The 19581-nt window shown below is 37.9% G+C and overlaps 1 protein-coding gene across 2 annotated transcripts in view; it reads left to right on the top strand.

The window, feature by feature from the left end:
- Positions 1 to 19581, top strand: part of LOC105214565 (protein timeless homolog) — a 458589-nt gene that overhangs the window by 50617 nt on the left and 388391 nt on the right. For both annotated transcript variants that reach the window (XM_054230454.1, XM_054230457.1), the window contains 3 exons: positions 7118 to 7375; positions 9206 to 9525; positions 18446 to 18631. In XM_054230454.1, coding sequence (XP_054086429.1) covers positions 7118 to 7375; positions 9206 to 9525; positions 18446 to 18631 — 764 coding nt within the window. The remainder of the gene's footprint in view (positions 1 to 7117; positions 7376 to 9205; positions 9526 to 18445; positions 18632 to 19581) is intronic.

Here is a 19581-nt window from a genome sequence, read left to right as displayed (position 1 = left end):
AGCATGGCACAAAAACTTTTTCATCTTGACAAATGCGAGTGAAGCAAAAAAAAAACAAAAAAAATAACAACAATAGACGGCCGAATTTTCTCATTTTAACCACCAGCGAACAAGTTGATTTTTGCCTCATTTCTTTTTACATGTTTTTTTTTAATTTTTTTTTTTTGAAAATGTTCAACAGCTCGGCGCAGCTTGTAGCTGGTTGCCTTAGTAGCCACTTTTCTCGAAAAGCAACAAATTGTTGACACAAACACAGCTCACTCAGTGTCCTATTATTTGGCTTGAAGTGCTTTCGCTTTTGAGGAAGTGTCTGGCACCACAATAACAACAACAACAACACGCTGAAGTACCATACTCAAATTTGTCGCTTTTAGTGTTGATGTGGCGCAGCTGGAGCAGCAGCGGCGGCCGGTTCGTGGTCACAATCCAAATAAGTGACTTTCAATTCATGGCACAACGTCATGGCAACGATACACAATGCGTGAAGGAGGCGCAGCAAGCAACATCTGGCAAGCGCTACAAGTTTTCTCATTGACATTGTCCCTTTCTACATACAGTCAAAGAGACTTCTGTTAACAATTAATATTAACATTGAGTTTGAGCTGCTCATAAAGATTTCCCCCCCCCCCAAAAAAAAAAACGGTTGTGTCGAGAATGTAAAGAAAAACAGTTAGAACAGTTAGTTGTATAATCCATCCGTAAGACTTAAGAACGCAAAAATATTGTAAGAATACCCGACCTGGTTACTTAGAACCGACTCTGTCGTGAGCGTCCTGTGGATGCTTTGATTCTTGGGTTTTTAGTTGAATAAGAATTTCTTGATTTCGTTGATTAATGAAAAAATATTATTATATTAAATATATTAAAAATAAAAGAGCATACGAGCTCTTGAAGCCGATATACAGTTTCTTAATAAAGGGTTTTTTCAAAGGAACGCTACAAAAGTAGACCAATAAGGACAGCAAACGACGTCATATTTTTTCCGCCCTTTCATTTCTCTTCAGTAAGGTTTCCTATATCATCATGGAAAGATATACGATCCAACAACGAGTCGAAATTACTAAAATGTACTACCGGAAAGAGTTAGTAGCCTCAACTTTAATAGCGCTACATCCTACGTAACGACGAGGCTCATTTCTGGCGTTATTGGTTAAGCAGCAATCCATATGTACTTCATGAGTCACCATTGCATTCCGCCAAAATAACGGTTTGGTGCGGTTTATGGACAAGCGGTGTCATTGGGCCGTACTTCTTCCCAGACGATGAAGACCCGCACGTTACTGTGAATGGGGATCGCTACCGCTCAATGATAAGCGAATATTTTTGGCCCGAATTGAATGATATGAGCTTGGACAAAATGTGGTTCCAATAGGACGGCGCCACAATCCACACAGCGAATGTCACATTCGATTTATTGAAAACCAACTTTGATGAACGTGTTATCTCACGAAATGGCCCAGTCAATTGGCCGCCTCGGTCGTGCTATTTGAAACCGTTATACTATATCCTGTGGGATTACGTCAAGTCTATTGTCTATGTATGCCAATAAGCCCCCGACGATTGATGAACTTCCTACGAATATCAAACTTGAAATTGCAGCAGTATCGGCCGATTTATGCTTGAAAACCGTCGAAAATTGGGTTCAGCGTCTGGACTTCTGCAAGCATGCCGTGGTGGCCATGCAAAAGAAATCGAGTTCCATACATAATGGCATCGAATGTACTTTCACTTACTTTTTAGCGCTCTTGGTGAAAAACATCCGAAACGAAGTTTATAAATTTCGGTCTTACGAATAGTCTTTTTCTACTTGCAATTTCATCAATTACTTTACGTTAGACGATGTAAGGTCTGGTTTTGGTAACATTTAGCAGTAGAGTGACGAAATCAAACAGATTTCTTCTCAAGTCTGTGGACCCGCATTCATTTCGTTGAGCCAATAAATCAAAATTACTACATGCCTCTCAATAAACGCAGCATCGTCAGGTCAGAGAACTTCTTCATAGAACTGGATTGTAGACAGGTTTAGGAACCAACTTAAATTCTATAAATTATCGATACAAAGTTATGGCTGTTAGCTGACCTTCAGCACTTCGGACAATTCTTAATATTAGAGAATTCCAACGGAATTACAAAGATCCAGAATCAGTTCATAGTTATGTAAGTCCCCTTTAAGTGGTCATCAAAAAACAAAATCTATCTCGAAATAATTTATTGTATTATGTATGACAGCTGTTCGAGGCTTTTGATTCAATATATTTCTAAAAATTAGAAATTTCAAATGAATAACAGTTCTAACTTTGGAATCATACTTGATATGATATAACTCGCTTAGTTTTTCAACCATAAAAGAGATGCTGGTAAAAGAACAAATTTGCTTAGAACGAAGTCTTCTATATTATTAGTTTACATTGATAACTATGATCCCTCCAAAAAACGTAAATTTAAATGGTATATATGGTAATACATACATAACAAATGTCGAAAAAGCAGCTTGATGACCTTGACCAAATCAGCAATAAGTTCCACAAGCTCCTAACAATGCACAAATCGCTAAGCAATGCAAATAGTTAGCGGCATTCGTCGACCAAGTCAGCACATACACACGATGCTATTTACTCTTCAGTGTTAAAAAAGTTGAAAGAAAAAAATATAAAAAATAAAATCAAAATTCAAACGTCGTTTGTGCTTATCGTTCGCCTGAGCGGTGTGTTTATTTCAGAAATATTGACGCCACGTACATATTTTTACAAACAGACCCAGTCTATCTGTGATATACAGGGTATATCAGTCTGGGGTAATGAGAAGATGACTTTACACTTTGAGTTACACTTCTTCGGCGGGTCCTCATCTATCATTATTCCATCGTCAGCTGTAGCTTTGTTGTTCCTTAGTCTTTTGTCTTGTCTCCTTTTGAAGGTTTATTTCGTCCGCAATTTAAATAAGTCCTCAATGTCAATTACCAAATGTTCTATCCCGTTCTTGGTGATCCTTAGGTGATTTAATTATCTTCTTGCTTTGATCCTTCGATCACATCGCTTTGGCTCGGATGCTCTGATTTTCTGGGTATATATCCTAAAATTTTAGTCGTTATAACGTATGTTTTCAAAACAAAGAGTTCTCTTTTTTGGTATTTTTCATCGGAGTTTTCTTCAACATATCGGATTCCAAAGCAAATTCACTGTTAGTTCTTTGGGAACCACTGAAGTTCTTTATGCACAGAAGTTTCTTCAGCGGACTGTTAAGCTAACCATAATAACAAGTTTGGAGGTCCATCTCGAACAAAGACTGCTCACGTTGCTCTGGATAACAGATCGCTGGACCAGCAAAACATGGTTCATTGCACAACCTGGGTTCTAATCGATAATTTATTTGATATAATAATCGACACGCCCCCATTGAAACTCCCTTTACAAGCTACGTGGATCGATAGCGGTAACCACCTGAAGGCATCAAAGAACCGTGCAAGAGATATTGGTAGCCATTTTTATGGTACGTGAAGATTTCAAAATGAAAATGTCCCAAAATAAAAGCGAAACCAAACGAAAATGAAATATAAAAGAATATGCCAGTGTATATTATACCAACCATCGCCCGGCAGCCCGCGTGCGTGCGGTATTTTTTGTGTTTCCGGTGTCCTTTTGTTGACTTGTGTTCTTTCTACAGTTGATGAATATTGTGTTTTTTGTTGTTTGTTTGCTGAGCGCTACGCTTTATTTCGTCCAAAAGCTGGAGGCGCTGCTGCCACTGTATATACACGCACACTTTTTCGACGTAGCACCGGGGTCGCCCGCACCGCGCTTATTTGAAATTATTCACTGTGAGTGGCATGATTTCTGCGGTGGCCACTCGGCGCTCGCTACTTGCCACATGCTGCATCTAACGGCGCGGCGCGCTTGAAAGACCAGCTGCTTCTGCTTCTATTCCGCCTGCTGCTGGTAGCTTGCCGCCGCGGCCATATTGGACTGCTGCTGTTTATTTTGCTCAAGCCCTCATCTGTAGCGGCTTCTTGCTTCACCGCCGCCTGCTTTCAGTGGCAAGTAGCAATTGACGCAAAAGGAAAATGTTAAATACTTACTTACTGGGGCATGCAAATATTAATAATTCTCTCGCTTTTTAAAAACAGCACAGAAGTGCAGAAAAATTCGCTAAATTAATTCTAAATGTTTGCGCGTGGCATGCAGTGCACGAGTTTTTTGCAAAAGCAATCATTATAAAAGAACCTTGAGCACTCATTTTCCCCTAAAGTGACCACTACTTGCTTTTCCACAAATATATTTAACTGGAGTAAATTGCAGCGAGTGCTTTAGAAGGCATAAATTTAATTTTACTTGCCACACTTTAATTGAATTTTCCTACAAGATTCATGTGACTTTACGGTCACTTTAATGTGTTTTGTGTTTGTAAAGTTACTATACGGTGCTTCCGCTCTCTCTCTCTAAATCTATTACGCTTTTTAAATAAGTTATTTAAATTGTTTTTTCTCCATCGCTTACAATTTTCGTCATGCCCATAAATACATAAATATACATACTTTTAACTCATTTCCATTTGGCCCGGCGTTGCCAATTTACGCACTGACCTCCAATCCATAAATTCATTTGGTGCCGATTGCCATGACAGTCATATCACTCCAGGGAGCAATACAAAGGGATTTTCAACTTTTCCATTCTGCATACGCTTATCTTTCAACTCTTCATGGTCCGCTTTCAGTGCTTGCTTTTGCTGTCTCCAACCTCATTCGTTTTCTTATTTCCTGGTTTTGTTTCGCTCGTGTATGCCATTGTACAATATAGTTTCGTGTTTCTTTCATCCTTTTATGTGCTCGCTTATCGCATTTGGCATATCCGTTTCAGCGTCGTTTTTCGGTCATTTTAAAATGCGTCCCAGTAGGAAAACGTTGACAAAATTTCTGCAATTGTTCATTGTTTGAAGTTATCCTTTTGATTACCCAAGTTATCTGCTCAGAAAGATGACTAGGCAGTCCGAACTATTACCAAGAGAACCGTTCTCACCACAGTCGGTTCAGAAACATTAACGGGACCAGTTTTATATTCAGTTAAGGATTATCAACTTTTCAAGATTCTTCAAAATTATCTCAAGAATGTTTCCTCGGCCCAATACTAGCATAATGAGGTTCTCAAGTCAGCTGAATCTTAGCGTAATATTAAAGTCAAATTTCTTATTTCTGATATTTGAATACCATCTCATTTAAATGGTAAAGGTTGATAATCGTCTCTACTTTTTTATAGATTACCTCTTTCAAATGTTGTGTGCGGCTACGTCTCAGATGTTCCATCCGTTGAGTCCAATTTTCGATGACTCGTTCGAGCATTTCGACTGGTAGCTGGCGAATGATCTTGGTGGTGGTGGTGGAAATGTTTTCTCAATAAATCCATTGATTGTTGCGATGTTTGGGAAGTGGCGGCGTCTTGATGAAACCAAATGTCGCCGATATTCAATTTCAGACATCAAATAGTCGGTTATCATGGCGCGATAACAGTTTGCATTGTCGGTTACGTCCTCACCGGCATTATTTTTGAAGAAATATTGACCGATGATTCCACCGGCCCACAAACCACACCAAACTGTTGTTTTTTCTGCATGCTGTTGTTCATCTGCGGTAATTTTGCTTGTTTATATACTCATTGAGCCAGAATTGGGCCTCATTACTGTACAGAATTGGACTCGAAAACGTCGGAACTTCTTAGAACTTTTCAAGAGCCCATAGAGCGAAGCGATGTCGCTTGGGAAGATCGAGCGGCTTCAGTTCTTGCACAAACTGTATTTTTTGCGTTTTAAATTTAAGATCTCGATGTAAAATCGATGTCCAAATCGTTACATACGTTAGTATGCTGCGAACGGCGCCGAATCGACTCTCCACAGTCTTCGTGTACACTCTCAGCTACGACTGCTAGATTTTCTTCACTGCTGGACGTGGTCTATTCGGTCGAATATTATCCAATAATGAATGTTGGGTCTCAAGATGGGTGGTGCTGTTGCGAATAGTACACTCAGTAGACCGATTATATTGTCCATAAGTTGAGCGTAGCCCGCGAAACATATTCCTTACAGAACGTGAATTTTCGTAAGTAAGTAATTTGTAAACGTTGTTCAGGGGTAAGTCTTTCTATGATGAAATGTCAAAAAATACTGAACACTCTAGCCATAAGAAATTCCTACTGGGTGAACTCAATGCTTTAACCTCACATTTTTATTTCTTATATTCAGCTGTGTGCAGTTAACAGTTAACTCGCAACATATGGACAAGGCAAATGTGTGCCTTTGTAATTGAAGAGCGTGTGAAAGTGGGCTTTTTGAACTAAAGGCGTGACCAAAGACTGTTTGTGTGTGTGGGGTCGGGCGCTTTCGCAACGCATTTCACTTTCTAAATCTAAAATAATCGCCATGACTGCAAAATGTCTTATTGTCTTCTTCCCCATTCCGGCCGATTTTATTTATTTTAAATGCTCAATGCTACTTAAAGTTACTTAATTTACTGTTATTTGTTGCTGTTGTTGCGAGTTTATTTTAAAGCCATAGCATTTTATTGCAAAGTTTTCAGATACTCGTGGTTGGGGGAAGAGCAAATGGACTTGGTTGCTTTTGCTATGTTGTTGTATGTATGTTGTAGCTAAAATTTTAATATACCGCATCCCGCTGTCATTTCGCCGCTGATCCGCTTTACCGCTCCTGTCCGAGCGGAAGTAAATTGATTTCAACTTTAGATTTCTAACCATTGCCTAACTAATGACGGCCCATTCGTTCTGCTTGGCAACAGTTTAAGGGCACATAGCGCCTGCAATGCACGCCTACGCGTTTGCCGTCGCCGTCAACGTTTTCGTCGGTTGCTTGTTCCAAAAAAGCAGTTAATATAAATTTCTATGTCTAATGTCTATTATGTGTTGTTATGTAAGTACGCATGTAGCTACTTAATTCATGAGATTTACATGCCAACGCAGTGCGGCCTAGGTTCGGCGCGCGCGTACTGCTCGTCAAAAAATTTATTACTTGCAAAATTTTAATGCCACACTTCTGTTTTATTTCGTATTTTATTTGCTATCATTATTCGCGTGCTGTTTTTATTGTTGTTTTAATGTCGTATTTTTTTCACTTGCAGGATTGGGCGATACGCAGCGAAGAGCAGAGCCTGATGATTGAACGCGTCCTTGTGCTGATACGGAACGTGCTTCAAGTGCCGGCCAATCCGGAGGCGGAGTGTCGTGCCGATAACGATGCCAGTCTGCATGACCAAGTTATCTGGGCGCTGCATCAGTCGGGCCTCATGGATTTGGTGTTGTTTGTGGTGTCATCACCGGATGAGCATCAGTTTCATTTACACGGTTTAGAGATTTTGTGTCTGCTCTATCGCGAACAAGTGAGTATTTGTACTTGCTCTTATGTGTCTAAGATGAAGTCGGCGCATAGTATGCAGGCATCGGTGGTGGAGTTGATGGCGCCAGTGAGTGGTGGCTGCTGGCAGGCAGCGAATGAGTTGAACGCAGCCACTGTAGCTGATGGGAATGTAGCTAAGTTGATGGGCATATTTAAAGTAGAACTTGCATTTGGTAAATGGAAATTACTCGTTAGAATTATTTTAGTAGTTTTCACAAATTTAGCGAATTTATGCAATGATCTTATCATGAAAGAAGCCAGGTCATAGGTCATATCATGCTTGTTTTTTCCAAGAGTTAAGTACGTAAGGTTGCCGTTCCCACAATAGTCGGTTCTACGTAATCGGAACGGAACCGGATTTTTATCCAACCAAATACTAAGTACTTCAATATTAACAAGGAGTAAACGACTTACATTACAACTTATCGATCCAAACAGGATTAGATCGCCGAAGTCACAGTCTTCAGTCTGTATGGTAAATTCCGGTAACTTCGAACCGACTGTCGCAGGAAAGACCTATACCTACATGCCAAGAGTTCCCGCATGTACAAATGATATGATATATTTTCCCTATAATCCGACCTTGTTGGGCCTATTATTAGATAATTTCGATTTCAATTAGTCTATCCTTTTTTCGGACAGAATGGCGTATAAAAATTTCATACCTTTAATCTCGACAATACCCTGATATATGATGAAGGCAAGATATGTTCTATAGCTATCCTTTCAAACTTTAAATCTTTCTCCCAAAAAGAAGCCCTGGACAGTATACATCCGCATATCAAGCGATTAGTTCGCTTATAATTTAGCCAATCAGAATTCTCCATTCCTAAAGTCCATGGTCCATTTTGTACAGAAAGTTTGTTGAATGGAAAACCGCCGAAATGCCGGTCTAAAATATACATTTCCCTTCGGTCGTCTACTCTAGAAAATCCATATGTGTTCGTTCAAGACTATCAAAAGTTTATTTTGTATGATTTTTTTCTGTCCTCTGGGACATCATAGGTTTCGCAAAGACTGTATACTCCCGTATCATCATATAGGAATGTATTTCTTTCCCATATAGGACTAATTCATCTAATTATTTTCTCTTCTCTCTTACTTTTAATTCATTTTTTTCTGTTCTAAAGCTAAAGCTTAAATAGACGTCCATCGATTTCCATCTACACGCAAAATCAAGTCAAAGTTTCTATCCAACTTCGATAGATCAGTGAAGGAGCTAATATATTTCTAATTCTATACTCTCAGAGAATGAATTTGGGTACCATATTATATATTCCAAGGGTTACTCTTGTCCTCATTTCTTCTAAATTGCTAGCATACTTTGCTGTCAAGTACTTCTAAAATTACTTAGAGTCAAGTTTAAATCAGGTCAAGAACTATTAAACACTCCCTTAAAGTCAGTCAAATCTATTTACCGTTAACACGCCAGGCTTTTCTGCTCAACGCGTCATGATCGCTACTAAACCATTTCTTCAACTATTCAATTAAATACAACCGTGCGGCACGCAATTTTCCACGCTGTCAGCATTAACAACAACCAGCCAACAGCAGCTTATGCCTTGCCAACCACATGAAATAGCGAACGCAATGAACATTCCTTGCGGCAGCCATAGATAATCTCCCGTACACACACACACCTGCAAGCCGCTCTCTCTCACCTCAGCCACAAATTGTTATGCCATACATTACCTACCGCAACACGCAACACCTCTACTGCCACCTCAGCCATCGCTGCCACCGCCCTTTGCGTGACCTAACCGCCGGCATTAAATATTGCAAATATAACTGACGCTAATTTCCCATTTAACAGACAGCCGAATCCCTGGCGGATGCATCGTTGCAACGCAGCATCGCGGAGAAGCAACGCGACGAGCAGGAATTGTTGGCAGCGCGCCGCCGTGAACGACAACGGTTGCAGAGCAAACCGCCGACGGTGCGACATTCACGTTTCGGCGGCACGTATGTAATACGGAATATGAAATCCGTGTCGGATCGCGACATCATTTGCCATCAGCCGTTGGAACGTGTTGTGTCGATTGATTTCGATCGTGAGAAGAATCAGCAGAAGCGCTCATTTCGCCATATCAAGGAGGAGGTGGAGTTGGCGCGACGCAGTGCGTTCTCCGTGCGGTAAGTGGAAATACTCGTATGCACACAATAGAATAAGCATCAGAATCCGAAGCCAAAGCCAAAGCGGCGGTATGAAAAATTGAAAAAATACCGTAAATGTTGAGAAATTCAATTAAGTGCGGTCCCATGTATTGCGGTCCTATATATTGCCTTTTTCATACTACTTGTGCTTTTTTATTTGTTGAAACGTTCGAGTGTGTTTGCTTGTGGATTTGTATCTATTTACATGCGCCTTCGTGTTGGCCATTTTTCGTTTGCTTTGTAAATTAGCTTCATTTCAAATTCAATCAAATCAACGAAAAGTGTTCAATTACCTTTGCCATATCACATTTTTCGTTTTTATCCCTTCGTTTTTACTGCTATTTTCGTATTTTCATCAGTTGCCAGCTGCTAACGGTTTGGCAATCCGAGCAAATTAATGCCAGGTAGATGACCTCGTTTGCTCGCAAACATTAGTTATTGACAAGGTTTATGCAAGCGTTTTCTCGTTTTATTAGCTCTCTAGTTTAGATTATTTTGTTACGAAATCCTTTGAGTTTTTCTAAATTTCCAGTATGGTCGTATATACATACATATGTGTGATTATTAGAAAAGCTTTAATAAAATCTTCATCAAATATAGACTCGTGTCTGCCTCAAAATTGTATTATAAGATTTGGGAAATTAAGTCGACTCCTCAAACCATTCTTACTCTATTTTGTGTTTAAATAGTTGACGTCTTTGGCGGACTTCGGTTCGCTTCGTTAGAATTCTATATGCTTAATAGTAGATTTTGGACAGGAACGGAACCGGATTTATATCCAGACAATAAATGCATAAATTCCTATCTCTAAGCTGCTTTGGTAAAATGAAAAGCAACAAACACTAGAGTAGTAATTTTCGGGATCCTTAGACATACTATTATAATTCGACCTAGGATAGATTAGGAATTCGGATTTATTTATTAGAAATTCTATCTTATTTATACACATATCTGCCCTTGGACCTATTTAGCAAAATAGTTCCACCATAAAGTTTAGTATTTCTTGGAGATTACTTTATTTTTTTCATTCATATAAAATTTTATCCGACGCAACGTCTTACGATGAGATTTCTGGTCGCTCAACTTATCCATGGGCAAGTTTATCACAAAATTTTTCATTGAACAAACTCTGGGCTTTCAGTTCCCAGTTAAGCTTGCATTTCATGCATTCTTGGGTTCACTTGGTGGAATGCCTATTGTAATTGTTCGACCTTGTAGTCCTTGAGGTGGGTACGCATCTTGGTTTCAACAAGGTAATTATCCAATTCGATGGCAGATGTTAGAGACAGAATTCAATCTACACACAGACCGTCTTAGATAGACTGCGATACAGGGAAAGAGGCTATGGCTAATTCGAACTACCATGGATATTTTCTGTCCATTCTATAGAATCTTCCAGTATCTAGAAAGTTTTTGAATCATGAATGTCATATTCTGACCGATCTGATGAATGTATTATATAACCTTGAGAGTTAATTAGTGGCAGAAAACCTCCAATAGATAGCTTTGCCTTGACATAGTGATCAAAAACAACTAAGGAAGGGTTAAGTTCGAACGTAACCGAAAATTTTATACACTCGCAATGTATTGATGTAATTTTATCAAAATAACACAATTTGACCCATATATTCGGCATAAAGTCCACTAGAATAACGAAAATCATTATTTATAGTATATGAGGGCTGATTTAATTCATGAACCGATCTCACTTAATTTTGCTAAGATATCTCACATATTAACCGAAATATGCGGTATAAAGCCCACCGTATTTTAAAAACATAATAATAGGTATATGGGAGATAGGGGAAATTATGACCCGATTTAAACCATTTATGGTATAGAGACACACTATTAGAAAAAAATATTGCCTCTGAATTATATTACAATATCCGAGAGATTTACCGATATTTTCGATGAAAAATTACCCTTAGTCAATGAGTTCTTCATGTTCTTCATGGGGTCTTAAAAATTTATAGTCCGATCACGACAATGTTCCCAAAAGCGAAGCCAGTTTTATTTCGCTATCTTCATTGGTTCCTGGTGTTATATTAGAAGGAATTCAAAATTGAGTTATTTCGAAAGTAGGCGTGGTTGTGAACCGATTTCGCCCATTTTCCTTGTGAAATAAAATGTCAAAAAATATTATGTACCGAATTTCATTGAAATCGGTTAAATAGTTTTTGAGATACGGTTTTTTACCAATAAGCGACGCCACGCCCATTTTTAATTTTTTTTTAATCTGAGTGCAGCTTCCATTTCTTCTGTAAAATTTAGTGTTTCTGATGTTTTTCATTATTTGTGATGAGATACTAAAAGGAAATGTGACTAGTATGTTCGGTATGTACGAGATATATATAAAAAACCTATTTGGGGGCGGGGCCACGACCACTTTTCCAAAAAATACATCTAAATATGCCTTTATACTAAATTTTTCCTTTATAACGTTATTTATGGCTTAGGTGTCTAATGGCTGGATCATATCTTCTGATAGTTCCTCCAGGTTATACCAAACAATATAGACTGTTTTGTGAACATTTCAAGAATACAATAATACATAACCAGAATATGATCGTTTATATCATGAGATCATGATATTTCCTTTCAGCACTGATATTTGCTGCAGACAACTTTACAAAACCAAATCAGTTCAAAGAAATCCCCACTTTACTTGTTTCCTTCTATGTTTTTCATATCTTTGCGGGATATTTTGTATTGTTTTTGTTGTTGTTGCTTTTTATTTACCCCATAAAATGGTGCACTCAAACGTAGAAAAATAATAAATATAAAACTCACACCTGCACAACAACAACACGTGACATTGATGAACTTTTACGATGTGACTGTTTGACTAACGTGCTCCGCAGCACCAGTGCACACACGTCGTTGATATGCATCAGCTGAAGTGCGACGAACAATACAATACGTTAGCTGGCCAAAGTGTATGAGCTTTTATTAGCTGACAAAGCGTAAACATTCAGCGCAATTACTTGTGAGGTTGCGCATACGCCCCGGTGGCCGCAGCAGCACCACAGCAAAAGCAGTGATTGAGCACTGCGCGTTCTTATTTGCGTTGTTTGTGCGGTGGATGTGGTGCAAATAAATTAAATGTAAATTCATATGTTCGCACCATGCGCTCTTGTGGTGGAATTAAGAATTAGAATTTGGGGATTTTTGAAGTTAATTTTTTTTTGAAAAAATTCGAAAATTAAAATTTTTTTTTCGATTGTGGTGGAGTTAAAAATTAAAAAAAATTGAGATTTTAGGTTTTTTCAACGATTTTTTTTTTATTTTTTATAATTTTTTTTTTTTTTTCGAAAACTAGCATGAAATTTTTATTTTTGATAAAATCAGAATGTATTATTTTATTATTTAAAAGCATTTGTTCACGGCATGCACTCTTGTGGTGGAGTTAAAGATTAGAATTTGGAGATTTTAGAATTTTTTAAGTGAATTCTTTTTATAATTTTTTTTCGAGTGTGGTGGAGTTAAAAATTAAAAAAATTTGAGATTTTAGGTTTTTTCAAGGATTTTTTTTTTAATTTTTTATAATTTTTTTTTTCGAAAATTAGCATGAAATTTTTATTTTTGATAAAATCAGAATGTATTATTTTATTATTTAAAAGCATAATTTTTGGTAAATCTCTCTTGTTATTCAATTTATTCTTTAATAATCAACTGCTGTAACTTTACGTTCTGAGTTTCTCTTTTTCCTCCATTTACTCTTTAGAAATATAAATTTTCAAATGATTACTTTGCATTTAAACGATTTTTTATATCATGTTGTTGTTATTGCTCTTGCAATTGCACTACTTCATTGCCTGCAGTTGAAGCGTTTAAACGGCTAATAAGCACAGACATTTCACAAGCAAAGTCAAGTGGAGTCAAACGGAGCAATCTATTGCAAATGACAAGCTAGAAATAAAATAAATGGAAATACAAAATCTCAAGTCCGACACTGACCGTGACCACTGCGTGGATTGTGTGGTAATGTAAGTACGTGAGTACGTATCACAAAACGTAATAAAATAGCGCAAATAATCATTTTATCTTGAAAAGTAGTGCTCTGTAGCGCTTCTCCGTGTCGCCACAATTGCTTTGAATCCACCTTGAACCGTTATGAGCAATATGCAGCTGTCGAGCGCAGCCTGTTACGCAAGCAAATCACAACAGCCAAATCAGCAACAACACTAATCCTGATAATAACTGTGTGGTAACACAGAGAGACGCGGTGTGTGAAAGGAATCTTGAAAAAATAAATAAATAAAAATCAACAAAGAATCGATTGCAAGCCACGAGCTGCTGCTGCATTTGTTACATAATCGTATCTATAGCTATAAGTACAAACTCATCTACTACATATGTACTCATACAGCGGTCGAGCACTTTAACCTTTCGCCATTGCATCATCTCCTCATTCTAATTGAGTGCTTTGCTGCTGCAGATTTTTCTTCACTTTTTATTTCAGCCGCAGCGGGTTTGTGCAGAATAAAAAAAAAAAACAAAACGCGGCAAAGCATTGCTTACGCTGCAACTAACTGTGTTGCTAAGTTGCGCGGACGTGTTACGGTTAAAGGAGCCGTAAAATAAGCTGCAAGCAACACGCTCACACACATTGTGAAGCGCGTTCTGTACCACCAGTGGCCATAATAAGCATCGAGTGAATTTGCTGCAACAACAAATTACATGGCATGCAACAATGGAAATTGCAATTTTCGTTTCGCAATGAATGAAATAATTTGTAGTTGGTTTTCCACTTAAGGCTATAAATTTATACGCTCTTGCCTGCGTGAGTGTGTGTAGGTGTGTATATATTTAAGACGTGTCCATTTTCACTTTACCGCCATCCTTTTGGTAATGCAATGCAATAACAACAGCCGAGTCGGATTTTATGCCACCAAAGGTTGTTCTTTTGGCAACTTTATTATCCAGCATCTGCATATTTCTGATTCGTTCGACGAATCAAATCCTGTTCCAGAAGAAATACGTCAGCGGAGAACACTGTTTCTATCCCGAACCCACCTTTGTCTGGAGGTCCATTTTAAAAACTTTTTCTGTCTGTTGTTTAAGATGAAAAGAGAATAGACTACATGTTGACTTAGTCTTGAATGTAATACCTTAAGTCATCCAGCAATTGATTTAGGTTCTCAACATTTTCGATAGGCTCAAAACACTCCGTGTATACATGAGGGTAGTTTGATCCAAAGGATTCATGCTTCAACTGTTTAAATTTTATCCTTGTTGTCTCCGTGGCAGCAAGCGTTCCTGAAACACATTATTATTTCCCCCGATCCCCGACATTTCCTGTCGATTTTAGGAAGACCGCACATCGCCATATACTAGGTGGATCCCTGGATCTCGCCAGTAAGTTCTACTGGTGTAAGCAGGCTCTCGTCAACCAAAGCATCGATTCAGTTTGTGATCAGAAAATCAAAATCCCCTAATCCCATTAGTATTAACGATACAAATTTGAAACAAATGGCTCGACCCATTGGAAGTAAACTATTTTACTATGGTCCTCAGTCTTTATATTCTTAAATGTCCGATAATAGAGAATATGGAACGGTATTGGCACTAAAGAAAGCGCATAATCAGCAAAGGATAATCATGGCTCCCAATATCACTAATTAATTTCTAAGTAGTGAGTATTCTTGAAATTCTTGAAACCTGGGTACTTTCACTCTTGTGTTTATGACCCTTTAGCGCTTTTGCCGTAGTTTTTCCCCGTTTTTAAGTGTTTTACTTTCTAATCGTTTCATTTATTTCTTCGTTTCGTGCATTCTAGTCGCCCGCCTTTGGCACTGACTTTTAAGCATATATTTATTTGGCTCTTCCGCTTTATTGTGCAGCAAAATGAAAATACAGTTAGTTCGTCTTTTCATTTTTATTATTTATTTAATATTTATACTCTTGAAGAAGAGAAATAAAATCGCCATACTCATAGTCGCTCACACATTTCTACAAAGATCAGCAGATACTAACGTTAGGGGTATGACTTCAATGTGAAGAAAAGTGTTTAAGAAACCAAAACTCAAAAAAATAACGGTATTTTTAAAACATTGGAATAAGTAGTGAAGTTAAATTTGGTACTGGATTTGATAATTTGATCTGGAGGCTTATCCTCCATAATAATTTCGAATTCTTATTGCTATAGTGTGTGAAAAATCCGAGTACCAAGTGAGAGCTACCAAACTTTTCGAGGAAAATGCGTTTCATGAGAACTAGTAATCTCGAAAGTCCCACCCCTCAAAGATATTTTCTACCACCGACGTTGCAGCATTTTAACGGCACATGTGTGCTTGAAGTATGTATTTGCAAATACTCGTAAATTTAAGCTTTTGCTTTTCTCACTGCCTCGCACTTTAAGCAATATTTTCATTTTCCTTTTTAATACATCTTTAATCGCTTTGGAAATATCATATATCGCTGCAAGGTGGTAAAAAGGAGCGTAGAGAAATGTTGAATTGACCTTGGAACATTAATCTTTGCTGGCAGAAGATAAGTGCGCCATTTCAAATGCGAAATTTAATCAAAGCACGGCAAAAGTATAAAATGGAATCTTAAAGTGAATTTCTAAATTTGTCGGAATTTTTAAATGTGACGAATGCTTGAGAATTTTATGAAATGCGTATTATCGATTTCAAGGCTTTGGTAATTATGAAACTAATTTTTTTTGGAAAAAGTAACAAAACGTTTTGGAAGCGCTTTGAAAAAGTATTAGGTTACAAATGTTTTTAGTTTAGTCAAATATTGCCGGCAATGTATAATGTTCTAGTGTTAAGGAGCACGTTCTGAGCCTTTTAAGACATCTTTTGGTGTTATATTGGCGTTACAAGTAACTCACTGTAATAGTTAAGAATTACTCTCATCATGTATGGGAGATCCTCGGAACATAAAATATTTCTTTGTTCTCTACCTAGTTTCATCCACATAAATAGATTTTTATACCGAGTCTTATATACAGAATGAACAGAAATATCTCATATAACCGTATCGCCTTAGTGAACATTATTAGATTCTACTTCCTCCATAAGTGAAGGGAATTCGTTTTCTTTAATGATTCCTCTTCATAACACAAGATGTGTTCATACGATATTTTATTGCTTTCTTTCGATAATGGAAATGGATTTTGCTTTCATATTACATATATAGTTAGACTAAACGGTATGCCTCTAAATTTGCTCGACGAAAGTGGACAAAATGGACAATCATATACTTTCAGCCTTTCTCACCTAAAAGCCACATGAAACCAACCACCTTGGTATTATAGTGATTCAAACAAACGTAGTTAAAGTTGGGAAGTATTTTTCGAAAGAAGCCGAAGAAGTAGATGCACTGAACCATATTGCATTTTGCATTATTGTATTGTCCTATGTAACGTGGAGAGTCGATTGGGCGCCGTCCACAGCATCCCGGACTGACCTATGGAAAGATTTGGGGTATTTTACGTCGAGATATTAAATTCAAAGCGTACAAAATGCAACTTGTACAAAAACTGAAGCCGCTCGACCTCCCCAAGCCACATCGCTTCGCTCTATTGGCACTTGAAAAGTTCCAAGATGATCCGACGTTTTCGAACCCATTTCTGGCTCATTGGTTACATATCCAAGCGAAATTGCCGCAATTGGGACGAAGGGCATTCTGCAGAGATTCAAGTGCTGCTGTTTCATCCAGAAAAAAAAACAACGGTTTGGTGTGGCTTGGGGGCCAGTGGAATCATCGGTTCATATTTCTTCAAAAATGATGTCGGTGAGAACGTAACCATCAATGGCAACCGTTATCACGCCATGTTATCCAACTATTTTATGCTTGGAATTGAAGCTCGTGACCTTGGCAACATTTGGTTTCAACAAAACGGCAACACTTCTCACACATCGAATTAATCAGTGCATTTATTGAGAGAACACTTCGGTGAGTAGATAATTTCACGTTTTGGGCTGGTCGATTGGACACCAAGATCGTGTAATATCACACCGTTAGACTTTTCCTGTGTGGATATGTAAAGTCTAAAATCTATGCAGACAATCCCGCTTCGATTACTTGGATCAAAACATCACGCTTGTTATTCGCCAGTTACCAGTCGAAATGCTGGAACGAGTCATTGAAATTAAACTCAATGGATGGATCATCTGAGACGTAGCTGCGGCCAACATTTGAAAGAGATAATCTTTAAAAAATAAATTCCAAAGAATGCTCTTTCGGCATGTTAATCCCCATTAAATTTGAATTTTCTGTTGTTTTTTTTTTCTTAAAAAAATAGGGAACTTTGAAATGGATCACCCTTTAGTAAATTATATCAACAATTTGTGAACCTAAATTAAATAATATTATTTTTTGCTATTTTTGTTATCTGACTTAAGCTATTACTTCTCTCAGTTGCAAAACCTAACCTAACTTATCTATATTTATTATGTAATAATAAAACAATTATATAAATCAACTTATTTTTCCCGGCTCCCTGACCTAAATCTCCGCATATGTGAATGTAAATCCATACTTATCTATGTAAATACTGTTTGCCATTTAATCCGCTATTCATGCTAAACATTCATTTATTTATACCCATTCCCACATGCCATTCGTCGTTCGTTGTGGCAGTGGCGGCGGCAACACAAATCGCTCACAAGCAAACAGCTAAGCTGACTGAGTAGTCCCCCTCCCTCCATCTAACGGCCCCACTACACCTAACCTCAATCTCATTTGTGCGCGATTTTATTCTTTCAATTTAGTTCATTCTTATTCACAGTTATACCCTTATTTTGCTGCATCTCTATTCTATTTGCTTTGCTGTAATTCCATTTCTTCGCACTTTTATTTCATATTATTTTATTTCATTTATCTCTCTTTCATTATTATTTTCTATTATTTATTTGAATTTGTTTTTGTTCTTGTTGTGTTTCAGTTTGTGCCTGCGCGAATTCTGCATTGAGATCCTGCGTTCGGCTTACAATACGCTGGTGCGCCAGGTGCGACGTGTGCTGGAACGTAATGCCGGCACCGGCAATCATGATGACTCCTACCTTTTGTGGGCGATACGTTTCTTCATGGAATTCAATCGTTTGAGCGGCATGCAACTGGAGTTGGTGAGGTGAGTACTTTGAAGAGTGAGAGAAAGAGAGAGTAGACCGCAGAAAATACGGGTAAAATGTGGAATTGAGGTTATATATATACTATATAAAGCTTTGAAGATTGCCATCGCTGGAAGTTTGACTGATGTGCCCTGCTGTCTGCTTAGCCGCGCGCGCCATTTTGTCTGACAGTGATAAGTATTGTTTTCATTGCGATAACGGTAGTCAAGTGTATACTATACACAATCTATTGCTGTTGAGCTTTTCTTAAGCGAAATCAGCTTATTGGTCATTGTTGTCGCTATTCTCGGTTCGTCAATGCCATTATTTTGAAGCAATTAAGCGCAGACATTTTTGGTTTATTCCTCGCCTTCTTCATCTCTACTGCTTTCGTAGTGCAATTCTTGTTGTTTGTGCTTTTTTCGGCTGACAATGTCGTAAAACACTGTTAAGTGTCTTAGTATTGTCTCAAGTTGCACTTCTGTTGCATTACTCTACACTCTTCGTGAATGACGCTATTGTGGTTTGGTGTTAAATTTTTGTTTTTATGACATAACCTCAAAGAATGTATTAAATTTTTAAGTGTTCCATTTTAAGCAGTACCAACAGTTACATAGATGGTGTTATTTTATTGGATAGTTTGAAGGGAGTAGTGCATTTGCAGTTGCCAATGTTGTGGCAAATAGTCTGTCGTTTTATGTACAGTGGGTGCGATGAATATGTGCCAACATTTTGAGGTTAAATCGTGTTTATAGAGCGCAAAATCTTGAAAGTGCTCAATGACCCCTAATTACCTCTACTAGCGTCTGAGTCTATGATTTGGACAACTATTTGGAGCTTGAATTGGAACTAAAGGGTTCTTTAATAGGAATGCTACAAAGTAGATAGGGATCTTATTTATATTTTCCCCGCTCTTTTGACATTTCTCTTCAGTAAGGTTTGCCATTTCATAATGGAAAGATATACAATC

This window comes from Zeugodacus cucurbitae, chromosome 2 (assembly GCF_028554725.1).
Source record: "Zeugodacus cucurbitae isolate PBARC_wt_2022May chromosome 2, idZeuCucr1.2, whole genome shotgun sequence".
Taxonomy (NCBI): Eukaryota; Metazoa; Arthropoda; class Insecta; order Diptera; family Tephritidae; genus Zeugodacus; species Zeugodacus cucurbitae.
This window is presented reverse-complemented; position numbering and strand designations above follow the sequence as displayed.